At 42.6% G+C, this 20,825-nt stretch overlaps 1 protein-coding gene across 1 annotated transcript in view; it reads left to right on the top strand.

Moving 5' to 3' along the window:
• The first annotated feature begins 2,731 nt into the window (after positions 1–2,731).
• Positions 2,732–20,825, top strand: part of THEMIS (thymocyte selection associated) — a 77,658-nt gene continuing 59,564 nt past the window's right edge. Inside the window, exons 1-2 of the mRNA XM_009880154.1 lie at positions 2,732–2,822; positions 18,399–18,557. Of these exons, the coding sequence (XP_009878456.1) occupies positions 2,732–2,822; positions 18,399–18,557 (250 nt within the window). The remainder of the gene's footprint in view (positions 2,823–18,398; positions 18,558–20,825) is intronic.

The following is a 20,825-nucleotide window of genomic DNA, read 5'->3' as shown; positions in this document are numbered from 1 at the left end:
GAGACTGAGGGGTGCTACACTTAGAGATATGGGACTCACTATGGGATACAGAGCAATAGAAGGGTACAAGGCTTACTGTGGGATGTTTAGGGGGGTGGAACCAAAGGCAGGGAAAGGGAGGGATCAAAGTGGTTTGGGGAGGAACAAGTGTGGGAAAAGAGAGGGCTAAAGGGATAAAAGGGGCTGGTCACACACAAGCAAGCTGTTGGTCAGTACGCTTGTCTGGCTGTGACCTGTGCCACATCAGCATGGCCCATCCCAGCTTCTCATTCAGCTCCATTTCTGATTATTTTCCTCTGTGTGTGTGTGTGTGTGTGTGTATGAGGGTCTGAGTACCAGCAACTGGAGCGGGACTATGGGTCACAGGGCCATGTGGGTGCCAGCAGGGCAAGTGGTTTGGGAGCCAGAGAGCGGGGTGTGCGTCTGTGTATGTTCGTGTGCTTATGTGTATTAGGGGGGTCTATAACAGCCACTGGTATGGGGCTCAGCATCTCGAGAGCTGCTCACATGCCCAGGTGCCAGCAAGATCAGAGGCCGGTTACTGGGTGGACTTGTGCCCAGGCCCAGGTGCCAGAGGTATCCACACTGCACATATAAATATATATATATTTTTTTTTTTTCTCACTAACAGCCCTTTATCTGGATGAGCCAGGGAGGAGAACAGGATGAGGCCATTGGTGCTTGTGTGAATGCTGTGGTTTCTGTGTGGCTGGCAGTGTATTTATGTGTATAAGGGGCTGTATACTTGTGTGCATGCATATTGGGAGCACATGCTGCTGGTTGGCCCTGGGAGCATGGAGCTGCTGCCACCTCCTCCAAGCTGTTGGGCTGCTGGATTCAGCAACATAACATAGGGTTTGTTCTGATTTTTCTTGTACAAAATCCACACCTGTTTGTACATTTGCTTTGTTGGATTCAAGTGATTTTGAAACCAGTTATTAATTTTTACGGGCGTTTGCAGGCCACGTTAAATGTTTTTTGTGGTGTTGTTCCTGGCAATCTGGTTGAAGTGAAGAGCCAAATACAAGTGAATTCAGGAGCAGTAGAAATGGCCTTCAGGGATCTTTATCCATAGACCAAAATGATGTGGACAGGTAAAGCCCAGCTGCTGGCACTGACACAATACTTGACAAACTTAGGAGCCGGTACCTCAAGAGAATTAGCTTTGATTTGCTGGAGTTACACACATAATTTTTAAACATATAAAGATGTCCCAAAGAAATAGCTGAAACCGCTCACACATTTCAGTGCTCTGTACCCTGTAAGAACCAGCTTTTTACAATATGGGTCTTTCGATTAGCACTGAACATGTGTGATTTCCCCAGCTGTCTCCCAGATCAATTATATTTGCTTAATTTCAAGTGTGTGTTGTTGGGAAGGGAGAATGAGGGACCTTTTGTGTTAATACAGTTGGTGAGTGGTTGCCTGTGCATGATCTCTAGTTTTGCTTTTACTAATACCTGTAACTCCTAGACCCAAAGTCCTGTTATTTATCTTGCCTGTGGCACCTGCAGCATTAGCAACTGGCAATAGTGAGCTCTGCACCTGCAGGCTCCCCACTTATAAAACCTATTTCACATTCTCTGGAGCAATATTTGTTAAGGCCAAGTTAACAAACTCTTCAAACCCCACAGTTAGCCTGACACCTCAAAGGCCCGGGCACCCACTATAAGCATTTTGGTTTTTAATATGTGAAGAAGTTTATATTGTCTCCTTCAAATTATTGCATACAGATGAAATACAGCTACTGAGCTTTTTGAAAACAAACAGTTGGTTATCTCGCTCACATTTTGTCACAACGTCATGCTTCCTACTTTCCCTGACACCTCAGGGAAACAGGAGAGCAGTGTAATGGAACATGAAGTCACAATCACTTCAGTTTTCCTGGTGATCTAAGTCTGCCTCTTATTTGCTACATGGTCTCACTCTTCAGAGGAGTGCCACTGCAATAACAATGCTCAATCAGGCTCAGAACAGCAGAGTTGGGACCAACACTGTGCGTTTGCCCTCAATGCAGTTTGACTTTTACATGGCACTAGGCAGGAACCTCTTAAAATTCATTCCCAGTTGCAGCATCTCAAATGCAAAGCCCCACAAGTCACTAGTGACATTAAAAAATCTTGGCCATTTTGCATAATGTCCATTTACATGATGAAGTCATATGTATTCTACTTGTAGGTCTTAAATCCAGAAACAATATTTAAGGCAGCAAAAAGCATCACAAAAAAAAATGGTTTAATTTCTTTTCTTCAAAGGCTGTTTGTGGTTTTGCAAAGAACAAACACCAAACTATTTTGCTGTGCTTCAAGAAAAACAACAACCAAAACCCAGTCAGACATGATGTTTTTTCCCCACCTTAGGCAGGGCTTATATTCAGTATCTTCTTTTCACAGGGTAAATAATCACCGCCAACGAGAAGGAGTTTTGCGGCAGATCCCCCTGTACCTCTCCCAGCCTGGCGCAGACCCTCGGTGGGTGTGGGTGCTCCAGCCTGGTGGCAGGGCCACCGACTTGGCATCCCCCTGTCTCACCCCACTCCAGAAGCAGCTGTGGGAGGATGTGGCCACGGAGGAGAGGAAGCAGAAGTACCTCCCCGTGCCGCTCCTCCCCTTCGCTGCGGAGCCTCACAGCTCTCCTGGGTGCAGCATGCACCAGGCTGCAAGTGTTGCTGCCTCGAAAGCTTTTCACTGGTCTTTACGTGCCAAACCCACATGCTGCCTTGCTGCGGACCATGGCATGTACCCTGGAGAAGTTCATTCATTCTCTGGACCCCAGAGCCCTTCCCAGGGTCCTCCAAATCCAATCAGGCATCTATTTCCAAGGTGAGCATCGGGTGCTTTCTGGCAGGGCTTTGCAAGTCTGTCTTTGACATCAGGTCCCCCCTTGGGACCGGGATGTGGGGGAGGCAGAGGGAGGACGTTGACAGAGTTGTCTCCCAGAGGTTTCCCACCAGCTGCAATCTTCCCTTTGAAGAACTGGCATAATGATCAATGTCTTTGGAGATGTCTTCAGTGTGGTGTGTATCTGGTGTTCTCACAGGCAGTGAGGAAGGAGCTGTAGTTAGTCCTCATCATATCCTGGAAAGAGTACTGGAATGAGTCATGAATTTGCTCTGCACTCATACAGAGCCATCAATCCAGCAATCTCAAATCACCTCACAGAGGTTAACTGATTAAACCTAGCTCTGCTCTTCTGGGGTTGACATGGAGAGGTGCTTTCTGTCTCAGAAATAAAGAACCAGGGAGTCTGGAAAGTGACTGTGAGGCTTTCCTGAAGTTCTGCCCTACATTTGGGGGTACTTCAGGTGTTGCAACAATACAAAGGGATGGGTATGAGCCAGACAGGAACATTACAGGGGCAATAATTTGCTGGGGTTTCCTCCTGCAGATCTTTTTATGGTGTTTTTAGTGCTGGACTCTGCTCGTGCACAAAACACCGTGGAAGGGTGGTAAAGAGGCTTGCACTGGCGGGAACAGCTCTGTGCTTGGTCAGGGAATGGACTATGTTTAATGGCTGTGAAAACACCATGTTAAGCCCATGTATCAGTCTAGGAAAAGAAAGTAACCTCCCTGCCACTGCAAGGGAAAACTTGGGGTCACACTAAATAAAACTGAGTGGGCTTCGTGAAATGAGCTGAAGCCTGCTTCAGCTTCAGCCAAATACCTGCTTCAGGATCCACAATATCTATCTTTACATTAATCTGAAAATCCCCATGCTGCTCCATAGTAGGAGAGAGGAGGTGGCCGTCATTAGCTGCAGCCATGGAAAGTCTGAGCTGCGATCTTGGCGCTGTGGCCGGAGTGGGCGATTCTTCCCTCTGTGAGAACATCCTCCTTGGGGTAGAAAAAAAGTAAATGGGATGGGGCAAACTTAAGCTGTGACGGTGGCATACTTTGCATGTTCTCCTGATTGCAAGGTTGATGATACACAAAAAGGCACTCTGGGTAACAAACTTGTCCAAAATTACCAGAAACTTTTGAAAATATGCTTTTTCTGACCTTTGGTATGTGGCCTGTTCAAGTTTTACATTTTAAATTGACTCAAGAACTTGAACTAATTTAGGTTCTTGATAAAGAGGATACTACCTAAGTGATGAAGAGTGGAATTTAAATTAAAAACAGGAAGATCACCTCCTTAAGTTGGAGTAGCCACCATATTTGTCTCTTTCCACACACCTAAGAGGCAGAGGTAATATAAATACAAGTTGTATGTACGTGTGTGTGTATATATATATATATGTATATACATGTGTTCACAAGGGCTGCACAGCCTTGGGAGGGAGTGGTATGTGCTATAGAGACCCAAGAATGTTTGCACTAAAAGTGAGTGCCCTTGTGCTGTGCTGATGCTTCTTCAGTCTTGAGCAGCGCCACCTCTTCCTGTCCTCTGCTCCTGGTGGCTTCCTCTCAACTGCACTCATACATGTTTCCACCAGTAGGCTTGATACAGCACTAACATACACGCAGGTGTTTCTTGCTTATACAACAGGCAAGGATGATACAGGCTTGCCACTTGATTCCTTCCCCTCACAGTCGGCACATCCCCAGAATACTTGCAGGTACCCAGAAACACTGATGTCTACTAGCAGGCTTGTGCTTTTTCCACTCTCTTCTTCTTCCTTACTTTAGAGGAAGCTAGAGACGCTGGAGACAATCTGTGCCTAAGAAAAGATTTGCAGGACCTAGGGCTACAAATGATCTTCTCAGGCCAGACTCTCCCTTCCTCTCCCTCCGTCCCTCCCTGAGCTCTCTGTCTATGTTGGATCTCTCCTGAACATTTTGCTTCCCTCTGTACCTGGCATCAGGGGTGAACACGCTGTTCTGTGATTGCATTATGATTTATGCTGCATTTTCTGAAGCGAGAGTAGTACTTCAGAGAGAATCTGAAGTAACTCCTGTTATATTGCTAAACAGGAGAGTGGACCGCTTTGTGCACTTTGAATTTCCATTAGAACAACCATTCTCTAGTTCTTCCTCAGGCAGATCCCCCACCCCACCAACAACCCTTCTGATTTGTCTTGCCACATGCAGTACACCAGCAATCACGCTGTGGGTAATGACAGGTCTATTGACAGAGAACATGGGTTTATTGCTATGGTTGCAGCAACCAAATCAGAGTGTTCATGCACTGATTGTAGTAGCTCCCATACGGCTACAAAGGCAGCCTGGTCAGTTGAGTCCTACTTGGGTTAGCTGTTTTATGGAGTTGGATTTCATAGGAATCTTTAACCATTCTAAGTACAACATGCAGGTAAGTAAGGGAGAGGACTTATTTTTAAAGCATTCCATGGGATTGTTTGAAACTGGTCAATCACAAGGGATGATTAATTTTCTGATGTAAGAATTTAAAATAGCAAGAATATGTACATATGTACATACTATGTATACTCTCCTCTCCACAACCCCAGAAAAATGTGCAGGGTTTCTTAGTATCAACTTAACCAGGTACACAGAATGGCTACTGGAGTAAAAAACAATCTACTAAATACGTTAGAGCTGTCACGTCAAAGTTGCAGCAGCCAACCAAAGAAGGCTATAGCAATCCATGTGGTAAGATGAGAACAGAATGTAATTCATTCGTTGGTCTTCTGTGGTGGATTGCGTGCTGTGGGGATGAAACTCTTCATTTACTCTATCTGGAAGCAACATTTTGCACACACTGTACTTAGGTCTAAATGATTTTACAAATATGGAACTTGCAAACTAGCCTTACTGTTTTTGACAGAATTTCAGTACCTCTGGAAGCATAAGGAAAGCATAATGCTGTAAGTCTTTGAAAGGATGGATGTATCTTTTTTCATGAGCTGAGGTATTTTTATTAGAAGCTGCAAAGTCAAGCTCCAGGGAAAGTAAAGAGTGGGAATTTGCTTGCCCTTGGGCAAGGTAAAAGCTCTAAAAGATCCCATTCTGCCTTTATACTGTGTTACACCAAATGCAATCTAGGTTTCTGTTTGATTCAGACCCAAGCCTGCCTGCTGCAGTTTCTGCTGGAGAGTAAGCTGAAAACATATGCTGTGTGCACCCATTCCATCATTGTTCTCTCTTCTGGCCTATAAAAAAAATATGTTCCTGCTGCTATTAATGGAATTGTGATTTATTGAACTGTAGCTCCCCAAACTGCAAATGGACAGGCCTATATAGACCCTGTTTCCATTCAGAATACTTCCAGTTAGAGAAGATATGGGCAATTGAATTTTTGCTGTTGGTAGTGAATACTACAACCTAGATAGCTTTTGGAGGAAGCTCTGTTCCTGTTCACCTATCTGTTCTTGGCTTGAAGCAGAGGGAACGGTTTCCCTGAGATGTTCAGTGTTTTTCATGCTACACCCAGACTTTGGAGTTGGTTGAAGCCTTACCCAGTTTGCCTCAGGCAGGATAGCCAAGGTTTGAGGAGCTTGTTCCCACTCCCGTGTTCCCAGTCCCCTTTCAGAGCCCAACCTGCAGTTACCGCCTATGACTGTCTGACACTATGCAAAGTCAGGAACATGGGGTTTTAGTAATAGCTCCAAGATCTTCTAAAGTGTTTTTCATTCATCAGGCTCAAAGGACCATACAGAAGTAAAGAAATTATTGTTATCCTTGGTTTGAAAACAGAAATGTAGGTAAAAGGAGAGGGTGGTTCTGCAAACCCCAGGGATGCCTCTCGGGGCAGTTGTTTTGGACTCTGCAGTCATAATATCATTGCTACAGAATCCAGGCTGTTGAATCTCTGAAGGGAATAGGAAAGCTGATTATAAAGCGAGAGCAAGTTTGCCAGATACAAATATCTTGGTAATCAGCACTGATTAGAAAGGAACTACAGTGCAGACTGGAGTACACGGCAATTTAATAGCTCATTAAAATACGTTATTAAAAAATTAAACTACAGAAACTCCATTGGAAACTGATTTGATTGATTGAATATCTTTCTTTGAACATTTTAGTAAATATTGACGCTTAGTGAGCTAAGTACTGTATGACCGCTGATTTTTCCAGATAGCATGCAAGTACGGGCTTTCATCTTTATGTTGCAAAAATTATGTCTGTTTTAATACCGATATAATTATTTTATGGGTAATTGAATTTAATATTCTGCAGGCTTAATTTAACCAGTGGCAGGACAATAAAAAGTGTCAAACTTTAATCGTGAAAAATGTCGAACTGCTCAAAGCACCTATTCTGTTGGTGTTTCTTGCCACTAGCCATGTTCCCTACCTGCAGCTTTCCCATTTTTGCTCTGCCTAAATAGAAACTCCACATTGCCTTTTTTGCATTCCCCTGAAGTTAAATGCAATCCCATCAGCAATGGGACTCGGACTTGCCACAGGGCAGGGGAGAGTTGGTAGCTCCTCTCTGCAGTTCTGCTGTTCAAAAGCTGCACTTGTATAAATGGCAATACCAGGACATCTCTACTTTATGACAGACCCATGAAACTCATCAGGAACGTTTATGCTGTGTGCTCTTTCTCTGGGGAGAAGGGATCCATAAGCTAGCAGCCTCTACCTCTTCAGGCTGGGAGTGCAGTGAAGGAGCACGCTGTAAATGCAGTGCTCTGCTCCCTCTCCCGGGGCTCTGGAAAGCGCCAAGTGTTTCCACACAGGGAGAAAATGGTGAGAAGAGACATCAGTGGGGTCACATATACATCCCTGGTTACCGTCCTTCCAGACCTAAGGCAGTCGAAGATGCTCGGTATTGCCAGGGGGGATGCTGTCTCTGGGCGGCTGCTTTGTGCTCTCCGACAGCTGCGTGAAGGGTGATGCCCAAAAAAACCCTTTGCAATATGCTCCTTCTTTGGTGAGTGTGAATAGCTCCATTGGAAAACTCCCTTTGGTGAACCATAAAGAACATGAACATGCTTAAGCTCACGGTTCTTCTTGGCTCTCTTTGCTGGCTGTGCAGTCACACCTGCTTGCTGTCTCTGCAGTTTCAATTTCACCCTTCTTACTGGGAAACAGCATCTTTCCAGCATGTGGTTCTGTGAGCCTTTCAGGGAGCAATGGGTTCAGCGGGCCAGCAGCAGGGTGCTGGAACCACTTACGAAAAGTCCTGTTAACCCCATAACTGCAGCTAGGCAAACTGAATAGAAGAGGAATCCTTGTATATCAAGTCTCAGCTGCCTCAAGTCCTAATTTAGACAAGAAATCGCTCTCAGCACTAATAGTTAGAAAACAATCATGTAGGAATGATTTTTTACTGTTTTTAAGCCAACCTAGAGGGAACAAATCCTGCTCCCTTATCAGTGTGAAAAGTCAATGAGTTGATGAAAGCTAGGATATGTGTTCTGTGATATGTATGAATAAAACAAGCAAGCTGCCTCTTTGGGATTAATAAAGGCACTTTTTTCCTTATAAAAAGCAACAAGGCAATTTCAACAGAGGCTAAATCATGGACAGCTTTGAACAGCTTTGATGAAGATAATTAGAGTTGTACTTCTTAGAGGTGGAAGATCAATAAAAATGACCTGTGCATTTGCTGGGTGGAGTCTCATTCGAGTGCATGCCGAACGGAGAATTGCATGTAACATGGTAGAAATTTGTGGTACCGTGTTTGCACTTGCTAATTTGTCTCGGTTTTTTAGAGGCAGAAGCCAAATCTGTTTGTAATAACGGAAGGCTTTTTTCCCCTTGAACATAGTTGTCTCCCTCACTCTTGATTAAACAGTTAGGAGCAAGAGTCCTAGCCAGAGTAACAGGTTCTCTTTTGTAGTCAGTAGTCAGAGCATATTAGTAAATTTTCTCTATTAATATGTGCCACTGAAACTCTCCTGCACTTGTTCAGACTGCTTCAAAAACATGTTTTATTCTGAACAAGAAGGAAAGTGCCCTTCAGTGAATGCAATATGAGAATAAAACCTGACTTTTATGGGTCAGATATTGCTCACTTTATTCATGCCGCTGCCCTCAATGGGATGACTCATCCAGATGCAGTGAGAAAAATCTGACCCTGGGTAGCCGGAGCTGAGGGCAAAGCTGTTTCAAGGATCTCCTTGTGGGGATTTTCTTTCCATGACAGCCTCTCTGCGGATGGCATAGGAGGTGGGCAGAATACCCGAATTACCCGCCTTGTCTCAATGCAGGGGTCAACCCCCTACCTTGGCTTGCTGGAGCTGCCCTTGACGTGCCAGTTTTGTGCAGTGGAGAGGGCTCCCCAGCTGCTGTTGCCCTTGGGCCTCCAGGGGTGCGAGGAGGAGTTTTACGGCAGGAGGAGCCCTGTTTGCCTACACATGAACCTGCCATCCTATGAAAATGCCAAGACAATTTTCACAAACTTGGGCTCTGGGAAGATGAGGGGACAACTATAACAAATAACAGAGGAGGGAAGATCCTGGGATAAACTTCTCATGATACACAAGCCCATGACCGTGCACCGTTTCTGAGTTATAGGACTTTTGTGCAGTATTATTTTCTTCCCATACCGGTCATCTATGCATGAGGGAACATGGCATTAGTCCAGGTTCACTGTTTCTGGTTAACTCTATTGGACACACAGTAATGGCACAAGGGGCAGCATGCTGTGATGCCGGTAAGGGAAGATGCTTAAACATGTTTCCAATTCTGGGCTTCACCTGCAAGATGCTCAACACTCTAGCAGAAACCTGCAGTTTAATTTAAGTAGCCTTCTTAATCCTAGTCCAACAAAGCACAGATTTTCTGTTAAACACACACTTCAATAGACATACCTTAAGTCAAAGTAATTAATGCTGCAAAGAAAATTAATAAAACAAAATAAATCACGAACAACTAAAACAGTGACTAATGCTGTTCAAAAGTGGCTTTTGGCATTCTCTTCACTGCTGCAGTAATTCTGACTCATGTGGGTAAACCCAAACAAAAGGTCAAAGATGTTGCATTTGGAGCTGTGGTTTCACTTCTTTCCATTATAGTGGGTGCTGCATGCACAAAGCTCTGCTACCACATGCAGAGCGTGAGCCCTCCGGATAGATGAAAATCAGAAGAAAGTATTAAAAAAAAAAAAAAAAGGCCATAAACCTATCAGGAAAGGAATAAATCAGAAACTGCAGAAGTAATTTTTTAAAAATTTCCATTATGATTGAAATGGCTTAAAGCACTTGACATTTAAAGATTGACTTTATATGGCAAAAGATAAATCTTACAGCTTTTGTTATTTGATGGTTTTGTGCTGGCAAAAATCAGACCCTCTGCAGCCTAATTAGGTATGATCAAGATTAGATGCCCTCTTTGCACAAAGCCTTTTGACGGGAATTTACCTCCATGGCAATTCAGCAGCTGAACTCCTTGGAGGATTTGTGTCCCAGACTGACCAAACCTGCAGGTTTTTGTTGCTTAGGATACTTTAAAGACAGAAGAGCTGTTACAAGGCCCAGGAAGTTGCTCTGTCACTTGATAGAGGATCTTCTAGACGAATTCACTCAGCCTTCATGACCATAGTTACCCCCTGGGCCTCTGGAGCACCGTGTGGGCATGGGGGAGCTGGGCTCACCCGCTCTCAGTGGGTGCACCTTCTAGGGGTAGGAAGGAAGGGGCGGATAAAAGCCATACAGGTGATTTTTACTATTTGCAGCCACTCTTACAGCCTGGGGTAGGAGCAGAAGCTGGAGCACGCTTCCTTCTTTGCCTGCGGTCGTGCATATGATTTTTTAGCTTCTTTGTATTGTGCCCACAAGATGTTAGTTTATTTGAGTTTAGTGGGGAAAATCCAGTATGCTGATTAGCATCTTTGATGCTCAGGAGATATTTGACTAAAAAAAGACGCCTAACTTCTCACCGTCAGAAATTGGTTGCTTTTTCCTACTGCTTAATCAGAGAATAATATGATTAAAGTTATTAAGCGAAACTCTCCTCCCTGCAACTTTAAAATAGATCTCGCTTCTTGCCAAAGAGCATAAACTCTGAAAAATTGGCTAACCCCCAAATAATGCCCATAAAGAATGATATCTTTTTTATTGACACTAATTATAGATACATTATGCCCTTCATATTACTTTGGGAGCCTGCAGCAGCCTTAATAAAACTGTGATTTCAGCTGAGCTATGTTGTAGGGGAAAGCAGGCTATTGTAATTGTGGCTGAATAGCTGCACCGGGGGGGTCGTGCCTTTATGTGAAAGCAGAGTCATTTCACCAGCCCTTGAAACAGAGTCACCTCTGATCTGGGAAGACAGCACCCATATGGGCAACTGATGACAACATAATAGTGGAGAAAGGAGCACTGGGAAAAGGATGTCAGGACAAAGTTCTACTCTTTCAGGACATGTCAGGAGATCTTTCATCTCCCTGCAAAGCAGCCAGGTTCCCAGTTCTTTGGATCTTCTTTCAAAGACCGCCCAGCCTGCCAGCTGCAAAGAATTCAGTGGGTGCTACTGAGACATGAAGGGGGGAATTTTTTCCTTCAAGGCTTCCAACTCATGGGACTAGGGAGCCAATGCCTAGCGTTTGGCCTGCAAAGTGATTTCATTTTGTTAGAAGAAAAGCTTGGTCTTTGTTAAAAAAAAGAAAAAGTACTAAGGATATTTGGAAGTGCTTTGCAGCACCCTGCAGCAGACAGATGGTTAGACTGGGAGTCAGCCAGCCTGGGCTTGAGCTCTAGCCCTGCTGAATGGTCCTCTGTGCCACCTTAGTGAAGCTTTTTGTCTTGTTTGCATTCCCTCCCTAGCCCTCCTTGCTAAACTGCCCAGGGCCATGTGGCAAAAGGGAGTTACATACGAGTGATGTATTATTGCTGTTTAGTCATGGCCCTGATTTTGAGTCATACCTCCCATCAGCACCAGTGAAGCGTTCCCTCCGAGAGCAGTCACTGAATGGTGCTCTAAGCTGCTGGGAAGAAAAAGGGAAATATTACCGAGATGTTTGCTGTTCTACCTTGTGTTATAAAATATATCTCTCAGTGGTACTGTCATGTGCCCTGACATGAAGAATGACGTTCTCCATGTCATGTATTCACTGCTATTTGTATTTTATATTGTTGGTTTTAATAGCAAAAGACTCTTCTTGTACTATAATGAGAAATAAATCAAATAAAGGGCTCATGTTAAGGAGGACAGTGGTGTGGCTGCTTAGCATTTTAGGAAAGATGGAGGAAAAAGATGTTAAACCAATTGTTATCATTGCTTTGATGTGATCACAGCAGTTGCTAATATGGATTGTCAAACTAGAGATGAGCTTATGAAAGGATATAAATGTGTTTTTTATTGAACAAAGTAACAATCCAGAAAAGGTGGTTTCAAAGGCAACAAGCTCTTTAATTACAGCCTTCAGGGGCATTGTTTGATCACTGTGAATAAGCTGCTTTATTCTGGGTTCTGCTAAAATGTTTTTTGCATTAAATTGCATACATCTTTCTCAAATCAAAAAGATTCAGTCCTTAAGGTTACTTGATTTACATTTTCAATGTCTTACACTTTCTTTGTGGCTTGAGTGGGAAAAACACAGTTACTGTTGTGCAACAACAAATAAATGTACTAAAAGGTCCATTTTCATTTTAATTTTTACTTTTCAATATATTGTGTATGGGGGTCCACATCACACAGCCGAGGTGAAATCTTTCAGGGTCACGTTGTCACACAGCAGGTATTTTCACAATGTTTTAAGACTAATTACTGTAGCTTTTAAAGGAAAAAGAATTTTTATTGTCCCTTTTGAAAACCATGCAGTTTCCCTCCCTCCCTTTTATCAGCACAAATATTTGCTGCAAATGCCTAGATGACAAATCACACAGGTAACATTTTTCTTGTCTGAATGTAATCTTCATTGTACTATTCTAGGCAAACAGCCAAGCAGGGGCTAAAATCGGGGCTAAGGCAATCTAGTTGCAGACAAATATGTAATTACAATCAATACTGTATGTGCAATTGCACCCCCAAAAATGAATCTGTTCTTGTATGGCTGGCAGAGTTTCATTTTTTAATGATTTTTTTTTATCCTGGTATCATTAAAAAATGAGGCTTCTGCAATCACAGTCTCGGTCCGTTAGCCATCCTCCTTCCAGCCTCTAACCTTCATAATCTTTCAACCTCTTCGTCTATTTCATATGAATCTGATAAAGCAGGAGGTAATTAAGTCCTACAAGTTGTCCATGAAAATGATTGTGCAGGTAGATCTCTATCTATGGACATATATACACATCTATCTATCTGTCTATCCACTCATGTAAGTTTTACTACTGATAAGCTGTCAAAGGTTGGTCTCTAACTTCCTTAATTGAATGGAAAATGTGGTGGCATACCTCTGTTACTCAATGGTTACATGAGCATTTCATTCTGGGATGAAAGGTACTGTCCTACGGCCACAACTCCTGGGATTCTTGGGCACTCTCCACTTCTACTTTGCTAAAAGCTTTTCTCTCTTCTAGAAGACTGAAAACATCCTTCCTAGCTGTTTAATACCCTTTCCCTTCTTGATGATGTCAAAACCCACGTCTTTTCTTTCTTCCTCTTTTTCTAATTTAAGAAGGAGTGCACTTTCCTTGGTATCATTACAAAACATTATCTTTGCCAGTGGATTATGTACACATGTAATAGTTTATTTCTTTGATGGTAAGACAACCAGATCCCTTGATTTTCTTTTTTTTTTTTTTTAATTTTAACTTTAATTAATACCATGAGCTTTTTTAAAAAGTTTTAATTTTTGTCTCACTTTTTTCCTAAAACTGGTGCTTTTAGATGCATGATCCATTTGTTTTCCACAACAATGTTATGTTTTGTTCTGATGAAAGACCCTGAGTGTTTAGGTGCTGTGACAGCCCTGTGTGTCTGTTCTGTGCACACTCTTTTGTGGCTTGCAGTCTGGCATTTATAATCCATCTTTTTTTTCTGAATGCATTATCTTGGCCCTTGATGTTTCAGAGCCTGCAGCTCCATGTAATGCTTTTTGTAGACTCCAGCTTGAACTCCATATGTTTGTCTGCCTCAGGTGCTTTCTCTCTTTTATGAGTGCGGGTTTTCTTTTCTTGTGTATTTTACCCTTTTCTTGTAGTGTTTTAGATTCTCTGCCACCTTTACAGTGCCAGGCCACTGTTTACCCTCTGTAGGGTGTTATCTGCATTTCTCATGTTTTGCAAATTTTGATTGCTTTTTCAATGGCTAATTTTTGTGTCATCCAATCCCCTATTTTTGAGTGGTTGGCAGAGCCAGTCTCTTCTCGTGGGTATTGCCAGATCGGATCTTCAGCCTTGGACCCATCACTACCTGATCAGGATTTTTACTTTTTTGCAAGTGCTGTTTATACTTTTTATTTTGTGATGGAAGGCAGGACTTCTCAAACCCTCTGTAGTACAATTTGTAGTTAAGCTACTGTGCCTGAGGAAAAGCAAACCTGGTAAAAGTAGTAAGTCCTTCAGAACCAGCCATGATCAGAAGCAGGGCCCTCCTCTGACTCCCGTCTTTATTTCTTGGTGGCACCACTCTGCTGCGGAAATAGACTGAAGTGGCAGTTAGATCTTCTTCAATCATCATCTTTTTTATGAGGTTCAGCCTCTTAACTGCTCCAAATTCTCCCCCTCAGAGCCATTGCTCAGTTTGCTCTACTCCAGCTACCACGTTATTTGGAAATCGGCCACGGCCAGTGAGGCCACCGAACCTGTGAGGCTCAGTGCCTGTGCTCCTATGGAGCGGCACTACCTGCACGGGGGTGCACAGCAGGTCCCACCTGCATAAAGGGACATGCTTGCGACGGTGCCTTGAATGTGCCTAAAGCCTGTAATTAGTCAGTATAGTTACTTTTATGTGTTAAGTGGTTTCTAGGGGTCTATTTTCAAGTGAGGTAATCTGGAGAAGCTGGATCTAAACCTGCACTGAAGAAAAAAATCCTCTAGAAGACATAAGCTCCCATTTTGAGTAAGTTTTCGCAACTATTTGTTCGAGGGTGAGAATATTGGAATTCTTTGCTCATCTTTCCATGTTTCTATAATGCAGAGATCATCACACCGGGTCCTCTGGGATTCCCCGTATCTAATAATATCATGGTTGCTTGTGATCTCTACTGTGTCTGATGTGAGGAGTGAGGTGGTTCAGCACAAAAGGAATATTACCCTCTTCACGGCTGCTCAATCTTTCTCTCCCTCTCACTCTAATATGCAATAACTATTGCACATACACTTTTCCGACTGTCATAAAATATCCTACAGAGCTCAGCTGAAGCAATGAGAGCTATGATAACTCCTCATGTGTTTATTAGAGCAGCAGCCAGCCTACTGATGGGAGCTGTAGCAATATCCAGTAGAGACATCTGAGTTAGTCAATGTTGAATTGCTCAGGGACTAAAAGGAGAGCAAACAACTATGCACTGTCTTTATAATAAGAAAACCAGATTGTTCTTTTTTAGTTAAAGGGCAGCAGCTCTCTTGGTCTTCTGCTTAGTACCAGATTGGTTGAAAGGATGCACAAACAACATTTTCTTTCGCCTGACTGTGTTTGATATTTGTGTGGCACTATAACCCAGACTATCTCTGTGCCAATCATCATCCTGGTGGGCAACAGAAGGGCAGTAGCCTGCTGGGGGAGTTTAGAGCCTAAGTACAATAGTAGCCTTGATCCTATGTAGGATTCTCAGTAAGGCAAATGAAGCAATGTTGTCACATCCAGCCTGCTGAAAGCATCTGCCACATGATTTTTTAATTATTTTTTTTTAAACCTAGATTCTTGTACATAGTGTTAACAATGTACATCAGTACCTGACTTCTTCAGGGGAGCGGCTGGGGATTTCCTGGTGTCCATCTCAATTGTGAGAGTGTTGCACAAGCAACAGACAGGTTTGCCTGGATGTGCCTTCACACAGAGTAAACTTGAACAGTTGCTCAGTGTTTCTGTTGTTCATCCTCCCATCCTGACACAAACCCCTTGTTCTGTGGTGTTGTACTAAGGCTTTGGGTTTAGGCTAAAATCAGAGCAACTTTTACTCAGGTTGGTCTCCCAGTGACTTTCAGTGAGGTCAAGGTGGTAAACAAGTACTTGTCACCTGCAAGAGCTGCAGCAGAGTTGATAAATATATCCCAGACTGAGTAGGAGATGCTTACTAGCCCAGGCTATGGTCATGACTGGAATTGATCTTGAGTGTGCATTAGGAAAATCACTTGGCTAATAGTTGCTTTTCTGATATGACACCTGGCAAAACAAACAAACAAAAAACCCCAATAAAACAAAACCAACCAAACAAAAAAAAACCACAGCTTTTTTTTTTTTTCCTTCCCACCAACTACAAGGAGAGCTGTGGAGTAAAGAATGCTACTTTCTGTGGGAAGCGAGTTCTGCAGGCAATGGCAATATTTCAGTACAGGCCGTCTCAATTATTGATTGCTACTATATAGCCAGAGGTCAGGTTTTAAAGAGACCATTCTGGGTACCTAGGTTAAAAGGAAAAAAAAAAAAAAAGAAAAGACTTTAAACTGAACAAGATGCAAGAAAGGGCTATTAGAGGGATTGTGAGAAGGAAAATCTGTCTTCTTAGAGGAGATAAAAATAATTTGTTTCTTCTAGGTTTTTGTCAAAAAAGTGACCAGAGAAGGGCAAAATTCACAGAATCATATAATGCTTAGAGTTGGAAGGGACCTTAAAGATCATCTAGTTCCACCCCCCTGCCGTGGGCTGGGACGCCTCCCACTAGACCAGATTGCTCAAAGCCCCATCCAACCTGGCCTTGAACACCTCCAGGGATGGGGCATCCACAACTTCTCTGGGCAGCCTGTTCCAGTGTCTCACCAGTCTCACAGTAAAGAATTTCTTCCTAATATCTAATCTGAATCTACCCTCTTTTAGTTTAAAACCATTACCCTCATCCTATCACTACACTCCCTGATAAAAACTCCCTCTCCACATTTCCTGTAGGCCCTCTTTGAGTACTGAAAGACTGCTAGAAGGTCGCCCTGAAGCCTCTGCTTCTCCAGGCTGATCAACACCAACTCTCTCAGCCTGTCCTCATAGGACAGGTGCTCCAGCCCTCTGATCATCTTCATGGCCCTCCTCTGGACTTGGTCCAACAGGTCGCTATCCTTCCTATGCTGGGGACTCCAGAGCTGGATGCAGTACTCCAGGTGGGGTCTCACCAGAGTAGAGTAGAGGGGCAGAATGACCTCCCTGGACCTGCTGGCCACACTTCTTCTGATGCAGCCCAGGATACGGTTGGCCTTCTGGGCTGCGAGTACACGTTGCTGGCTCATGTCAAGCTTCTCGTCTACCAACATCCCTTGCAAATTAACCTTGCAAACCCTTTGGGGAAGGAAGAAATGGAAATGAGAAAAAAAAAGTATTTTAAGTAGTAGAGCAATGTTAGTAGAAGAACAAATGAATACACTCACCAGGGCATTGGGAGTGGAAATGAGAATAAGTTTTCTCACCACGAGGGAAATGAAATTCTGAGATGGGATTCCTTCTGGAATCTGCTAGAAGAATCCCAGGGCACTTCCATATCACTTCAGGACAGGGCTTGGTAAGTTCTTGGAAGGAACTGCGCAGCACCAGCAGAATGGAAGCTAGCATTAAAGTCAACGTTTCTGATGTTCTGTGTTCAATGCAATTCTATCTGCAAACGGAACACTGTGTGTTTGCTGCACTGCCTTTACATATAGCTAATTGATCCCATGCCTCAAAGTTTCTGCTAATCCCCTGCAGCAACCAGGAAGAATTTTACTTCTTCTACATAAAGTGGCTTTTGTTTTGCTTTTGCTTTATTCTTCTCCTCCTGCCCCTACTTCTGAAATAGCAGAGATATTGACAACAGCTAGAATGGAGAAGGGAGGGTTGTTTTTGGCACGATAATCTGCAGTTCCAGGTTTTGCTGAGGAAGCTCTGAAACACTTGGTTGAATTGCCTTGTTCCTGCTGTCAAACTTCTGAACATCACAGACAAAAAAGGGTATTTTTTTACTGCCAAGTCAGAGTCAGTAGGCTTGTTTCAGCATGGGGCATGGATTACCACTGTTAATTTGCCAGGTTTCCAATTTCTTGTACTTTCTTTAGGTTTTCTGTTATTACAGGAAGATCAAATGCTGGTTGTGCTTTGATGCCTCCTGGCCTCTCCCTGGGCACCTTCTAGGGTCAAGGATTTTTGTCTTCTGTTGTAGTCCTTTGTCTCCTGTGGGATATGCTATGCCCTGTGCCATGCAGAGGCATCTTTCCTGCCTGAGCTTCTGACGACCCAGGTGATCCTATACTCTACCTTGTTCCATTTTGGTCTAATAACTTGGAAATGCAAGTTCTTCAGACCTTGTTCTCCTTACATGCATCTAAGAACAGTGTACACATAGAGCTGATCTAGAGATCACTGAAGTCACTAGATAGATTTTCTCCTGACACTCAGGAAGAAAATGAAAATTAGGTTAGTTATCACAGGATAAGATTATTTCATATAACTTATCTTACGTATTTTTGCTTTCATTCAAAGAGGAAAGGACACATGATAAAGTGAGAGAGACCTGAATAACGCTTTTCTTTCCTTTTGTATTTCTTTTCAGGCTCCATCTATGAAATGTTTGGAAATGAATGCTGCCTGTCAACAGGAGAAGTCATTAAAGTTATTGGCTTCAAAATTAATAAGCTCCTAGCAAGTATCTGTGAGAATAATGAAGTCAGCCGGTTTTCAACCAAAGTGGAATTACCACTAAATTTTCCTGGTATAGTATTTCATGAATACATGTTCCTGAGGAATTATAACCCTGAGTAATCACCTTTGTTCATTTTATTGATTTGCTGTCTTGATTGATATTTGCTTGAGGTTACAACTCAGCTGTCAAGGATACAATTTTATCAGATGGCACAAGACACAATCAACGCATTTTTAAATTTTAACTTTTACAGTTCTTCTTCAAGCCTGGATAGAAATTATTAATGTTATAATGTTTGGTAGTAATGCTTTCTGTACTTGAGGTCATTCAGTGTAAGAATTATTACAGAAATCTTCTTTTCAGTTACTTATGACTTAGTCAAACTTTGTCTGAGCTGAAATCTTCCTTGCTGTATGGTCAGACTATAATTTATTTACTATTACTATATTTTTATTTTATTATTTTGGGTATAAAATATTTTGAATACTTTGTTATCTTTTGTTTTTATTTTAATGATTTATTTTAATTCCAGTGGCCAAAATGGCTGCTCCATGCCTGGAAACAGGATTAGATGATAACAGATGTGTTTTTCTGCTCAAAACCTGCCTCAACTCTTTTATAAAGAAGCCCCACAATATCCATATTTTGGAGGATGGACTTGAAATTTTAAACATTTCTTCATCTGTTCATGTAGCCTTGTTAGGGAGAGCTGGCTAAGTGGTGTACCTGGGGTGCCTAGTTCATCATATGTCATATTTATCTATTTTTCAATGCTGCTTTCATCTCTACTGTCAGGGCCCGGCTGTGTTAGATAAGGAAATGATTGGGGTGCACAGGGAGAAGTGCTGGACTGTGAGTATCCATGTGTGAGAAGTGGAGGAGGCAAAATAGGTTAGGGAACTGATAGAAAAAGATTGGACCTTGGAGCAGGGCAGGAGGATGAAGACGTGATATGCAAGGGTCAGGGACTGGAGACAGTGTGTAAGCGGTTACCAGCATCAGAGGAGGACTGCACCCACACACAAATAGGTATATGTAGGGCATTTCCTACCCTGGGAGTCTTGCAGGCAGCAGAGGTAATGGGAGCTCCTTGAGGAGAGGAAATAAGGGGGCTGGAAAACAGCAGAGGAAGCCAGTGGGACATGGGAGGGAGTCTGTGTAGGACTGGGAGAGAAGTTATGGGGCATCTGCAGGTAAGAAACACTGTTACAGAGCACACACAAGTACACAGCAGCACTCAAGAGCCTGAGATGACGTCCTGGACTCTCTTTCTTCGGCCAGCAGTCTAGCTAATGCACTGAATGTGACTACAGTTTTGTTGAGAGAAAAAAAAAAAATGTAAACACTTAATTAACACTATATTGTACTGCAAACACATGGGAGGTTAAATTGATGTTGCGCAGGGAAACATAATATGGGTGTTTTCTAATGTTTGAGTGCTTGACTTAGTGAGTTCATTGACGTTCTTCTAATGTATTGCTGTGCGTGTCAGAATGTGTGCACATGCATATATATAAGGCTTAGGTTATTCCAGTGCCCAGATTGGTATGTGCTTTTTCTGCAGAGGGAGACAAGACACACTACTTGGAGCAAGTAAAATGTAAAAGCACATGGGAATTACATGCTTCATCTGAATGCCAGAGGAAAGTATCTTCTGCCGTGCCTTCATTTTCCACCTCCAAAATAAAGATTTCTCTCTGAAACAGTCCTATATAAAATTTTCTTTTCCCCAGTAGATCCTCGATTTACTTTCATATTTTTCTCACTTGGTGAATCAGAAGCATTTGTATGACCACTTATTAAAAGAATTTTTGGAATGCCATTTTCAAGTACTAGTAGGGCCCAAACGTAGTGATCAAAGACATTTTAATTATCTGTGGCTATCTAGAGATACTGAAGTGCTGCTCTACTGTGAACTCTCAAGATATTTGGTATTTTTCTTGAAATCCAAGCTTCTTTTCTATTAATAAAATTTTCTATCTCTAAAATATATATACATATAGGAAGTCATATTCTAAATCTTGATTGGCAGATGGATTTGAACATTTGAATCCTAAAAAATCCAACACAACTGAGTGATAAAAGTAATCCTACATTTATTAATGTTGAATCTCCTGATTTTAAGAACAGAGTGACTTGTGTTTTCAAATGCTTGAACCTGGTGAACCTGGATTTTTTTGCATTCAAGTGATCAATTTTACAACTTGGCATTTGGATGTTTTTGCCCTGTTGAGTCCATTTTCAATTTGGTCTAATGACTACAATTTGCATGCATACTTACGAACTCTCCCAACCAGTGTTCTAGAAAACTGGGTTATTTCACTAGAAAAATAAATT

The sequence above is a fragment of the Charadrius vociferus genome, unplaced genomic scaffold, assembly GCF_000708025.1.
Source record: "Charadrius vociferus isolate BGI_N301 unplaced genomic scaffold, ASM70802v2 scaffold82, whole genome shotgun sequence".
Classification (NCBI taxonomy): domain Eukaryota; kingdom Metazoa; phylum Chordata; class Aves; order Charadriiformes; family Charadriidae; genus Charadrius; species Charadrius vociferus.
This window is presented reverse-complemented; position numbering and strand designations above follow the sequence as displayed.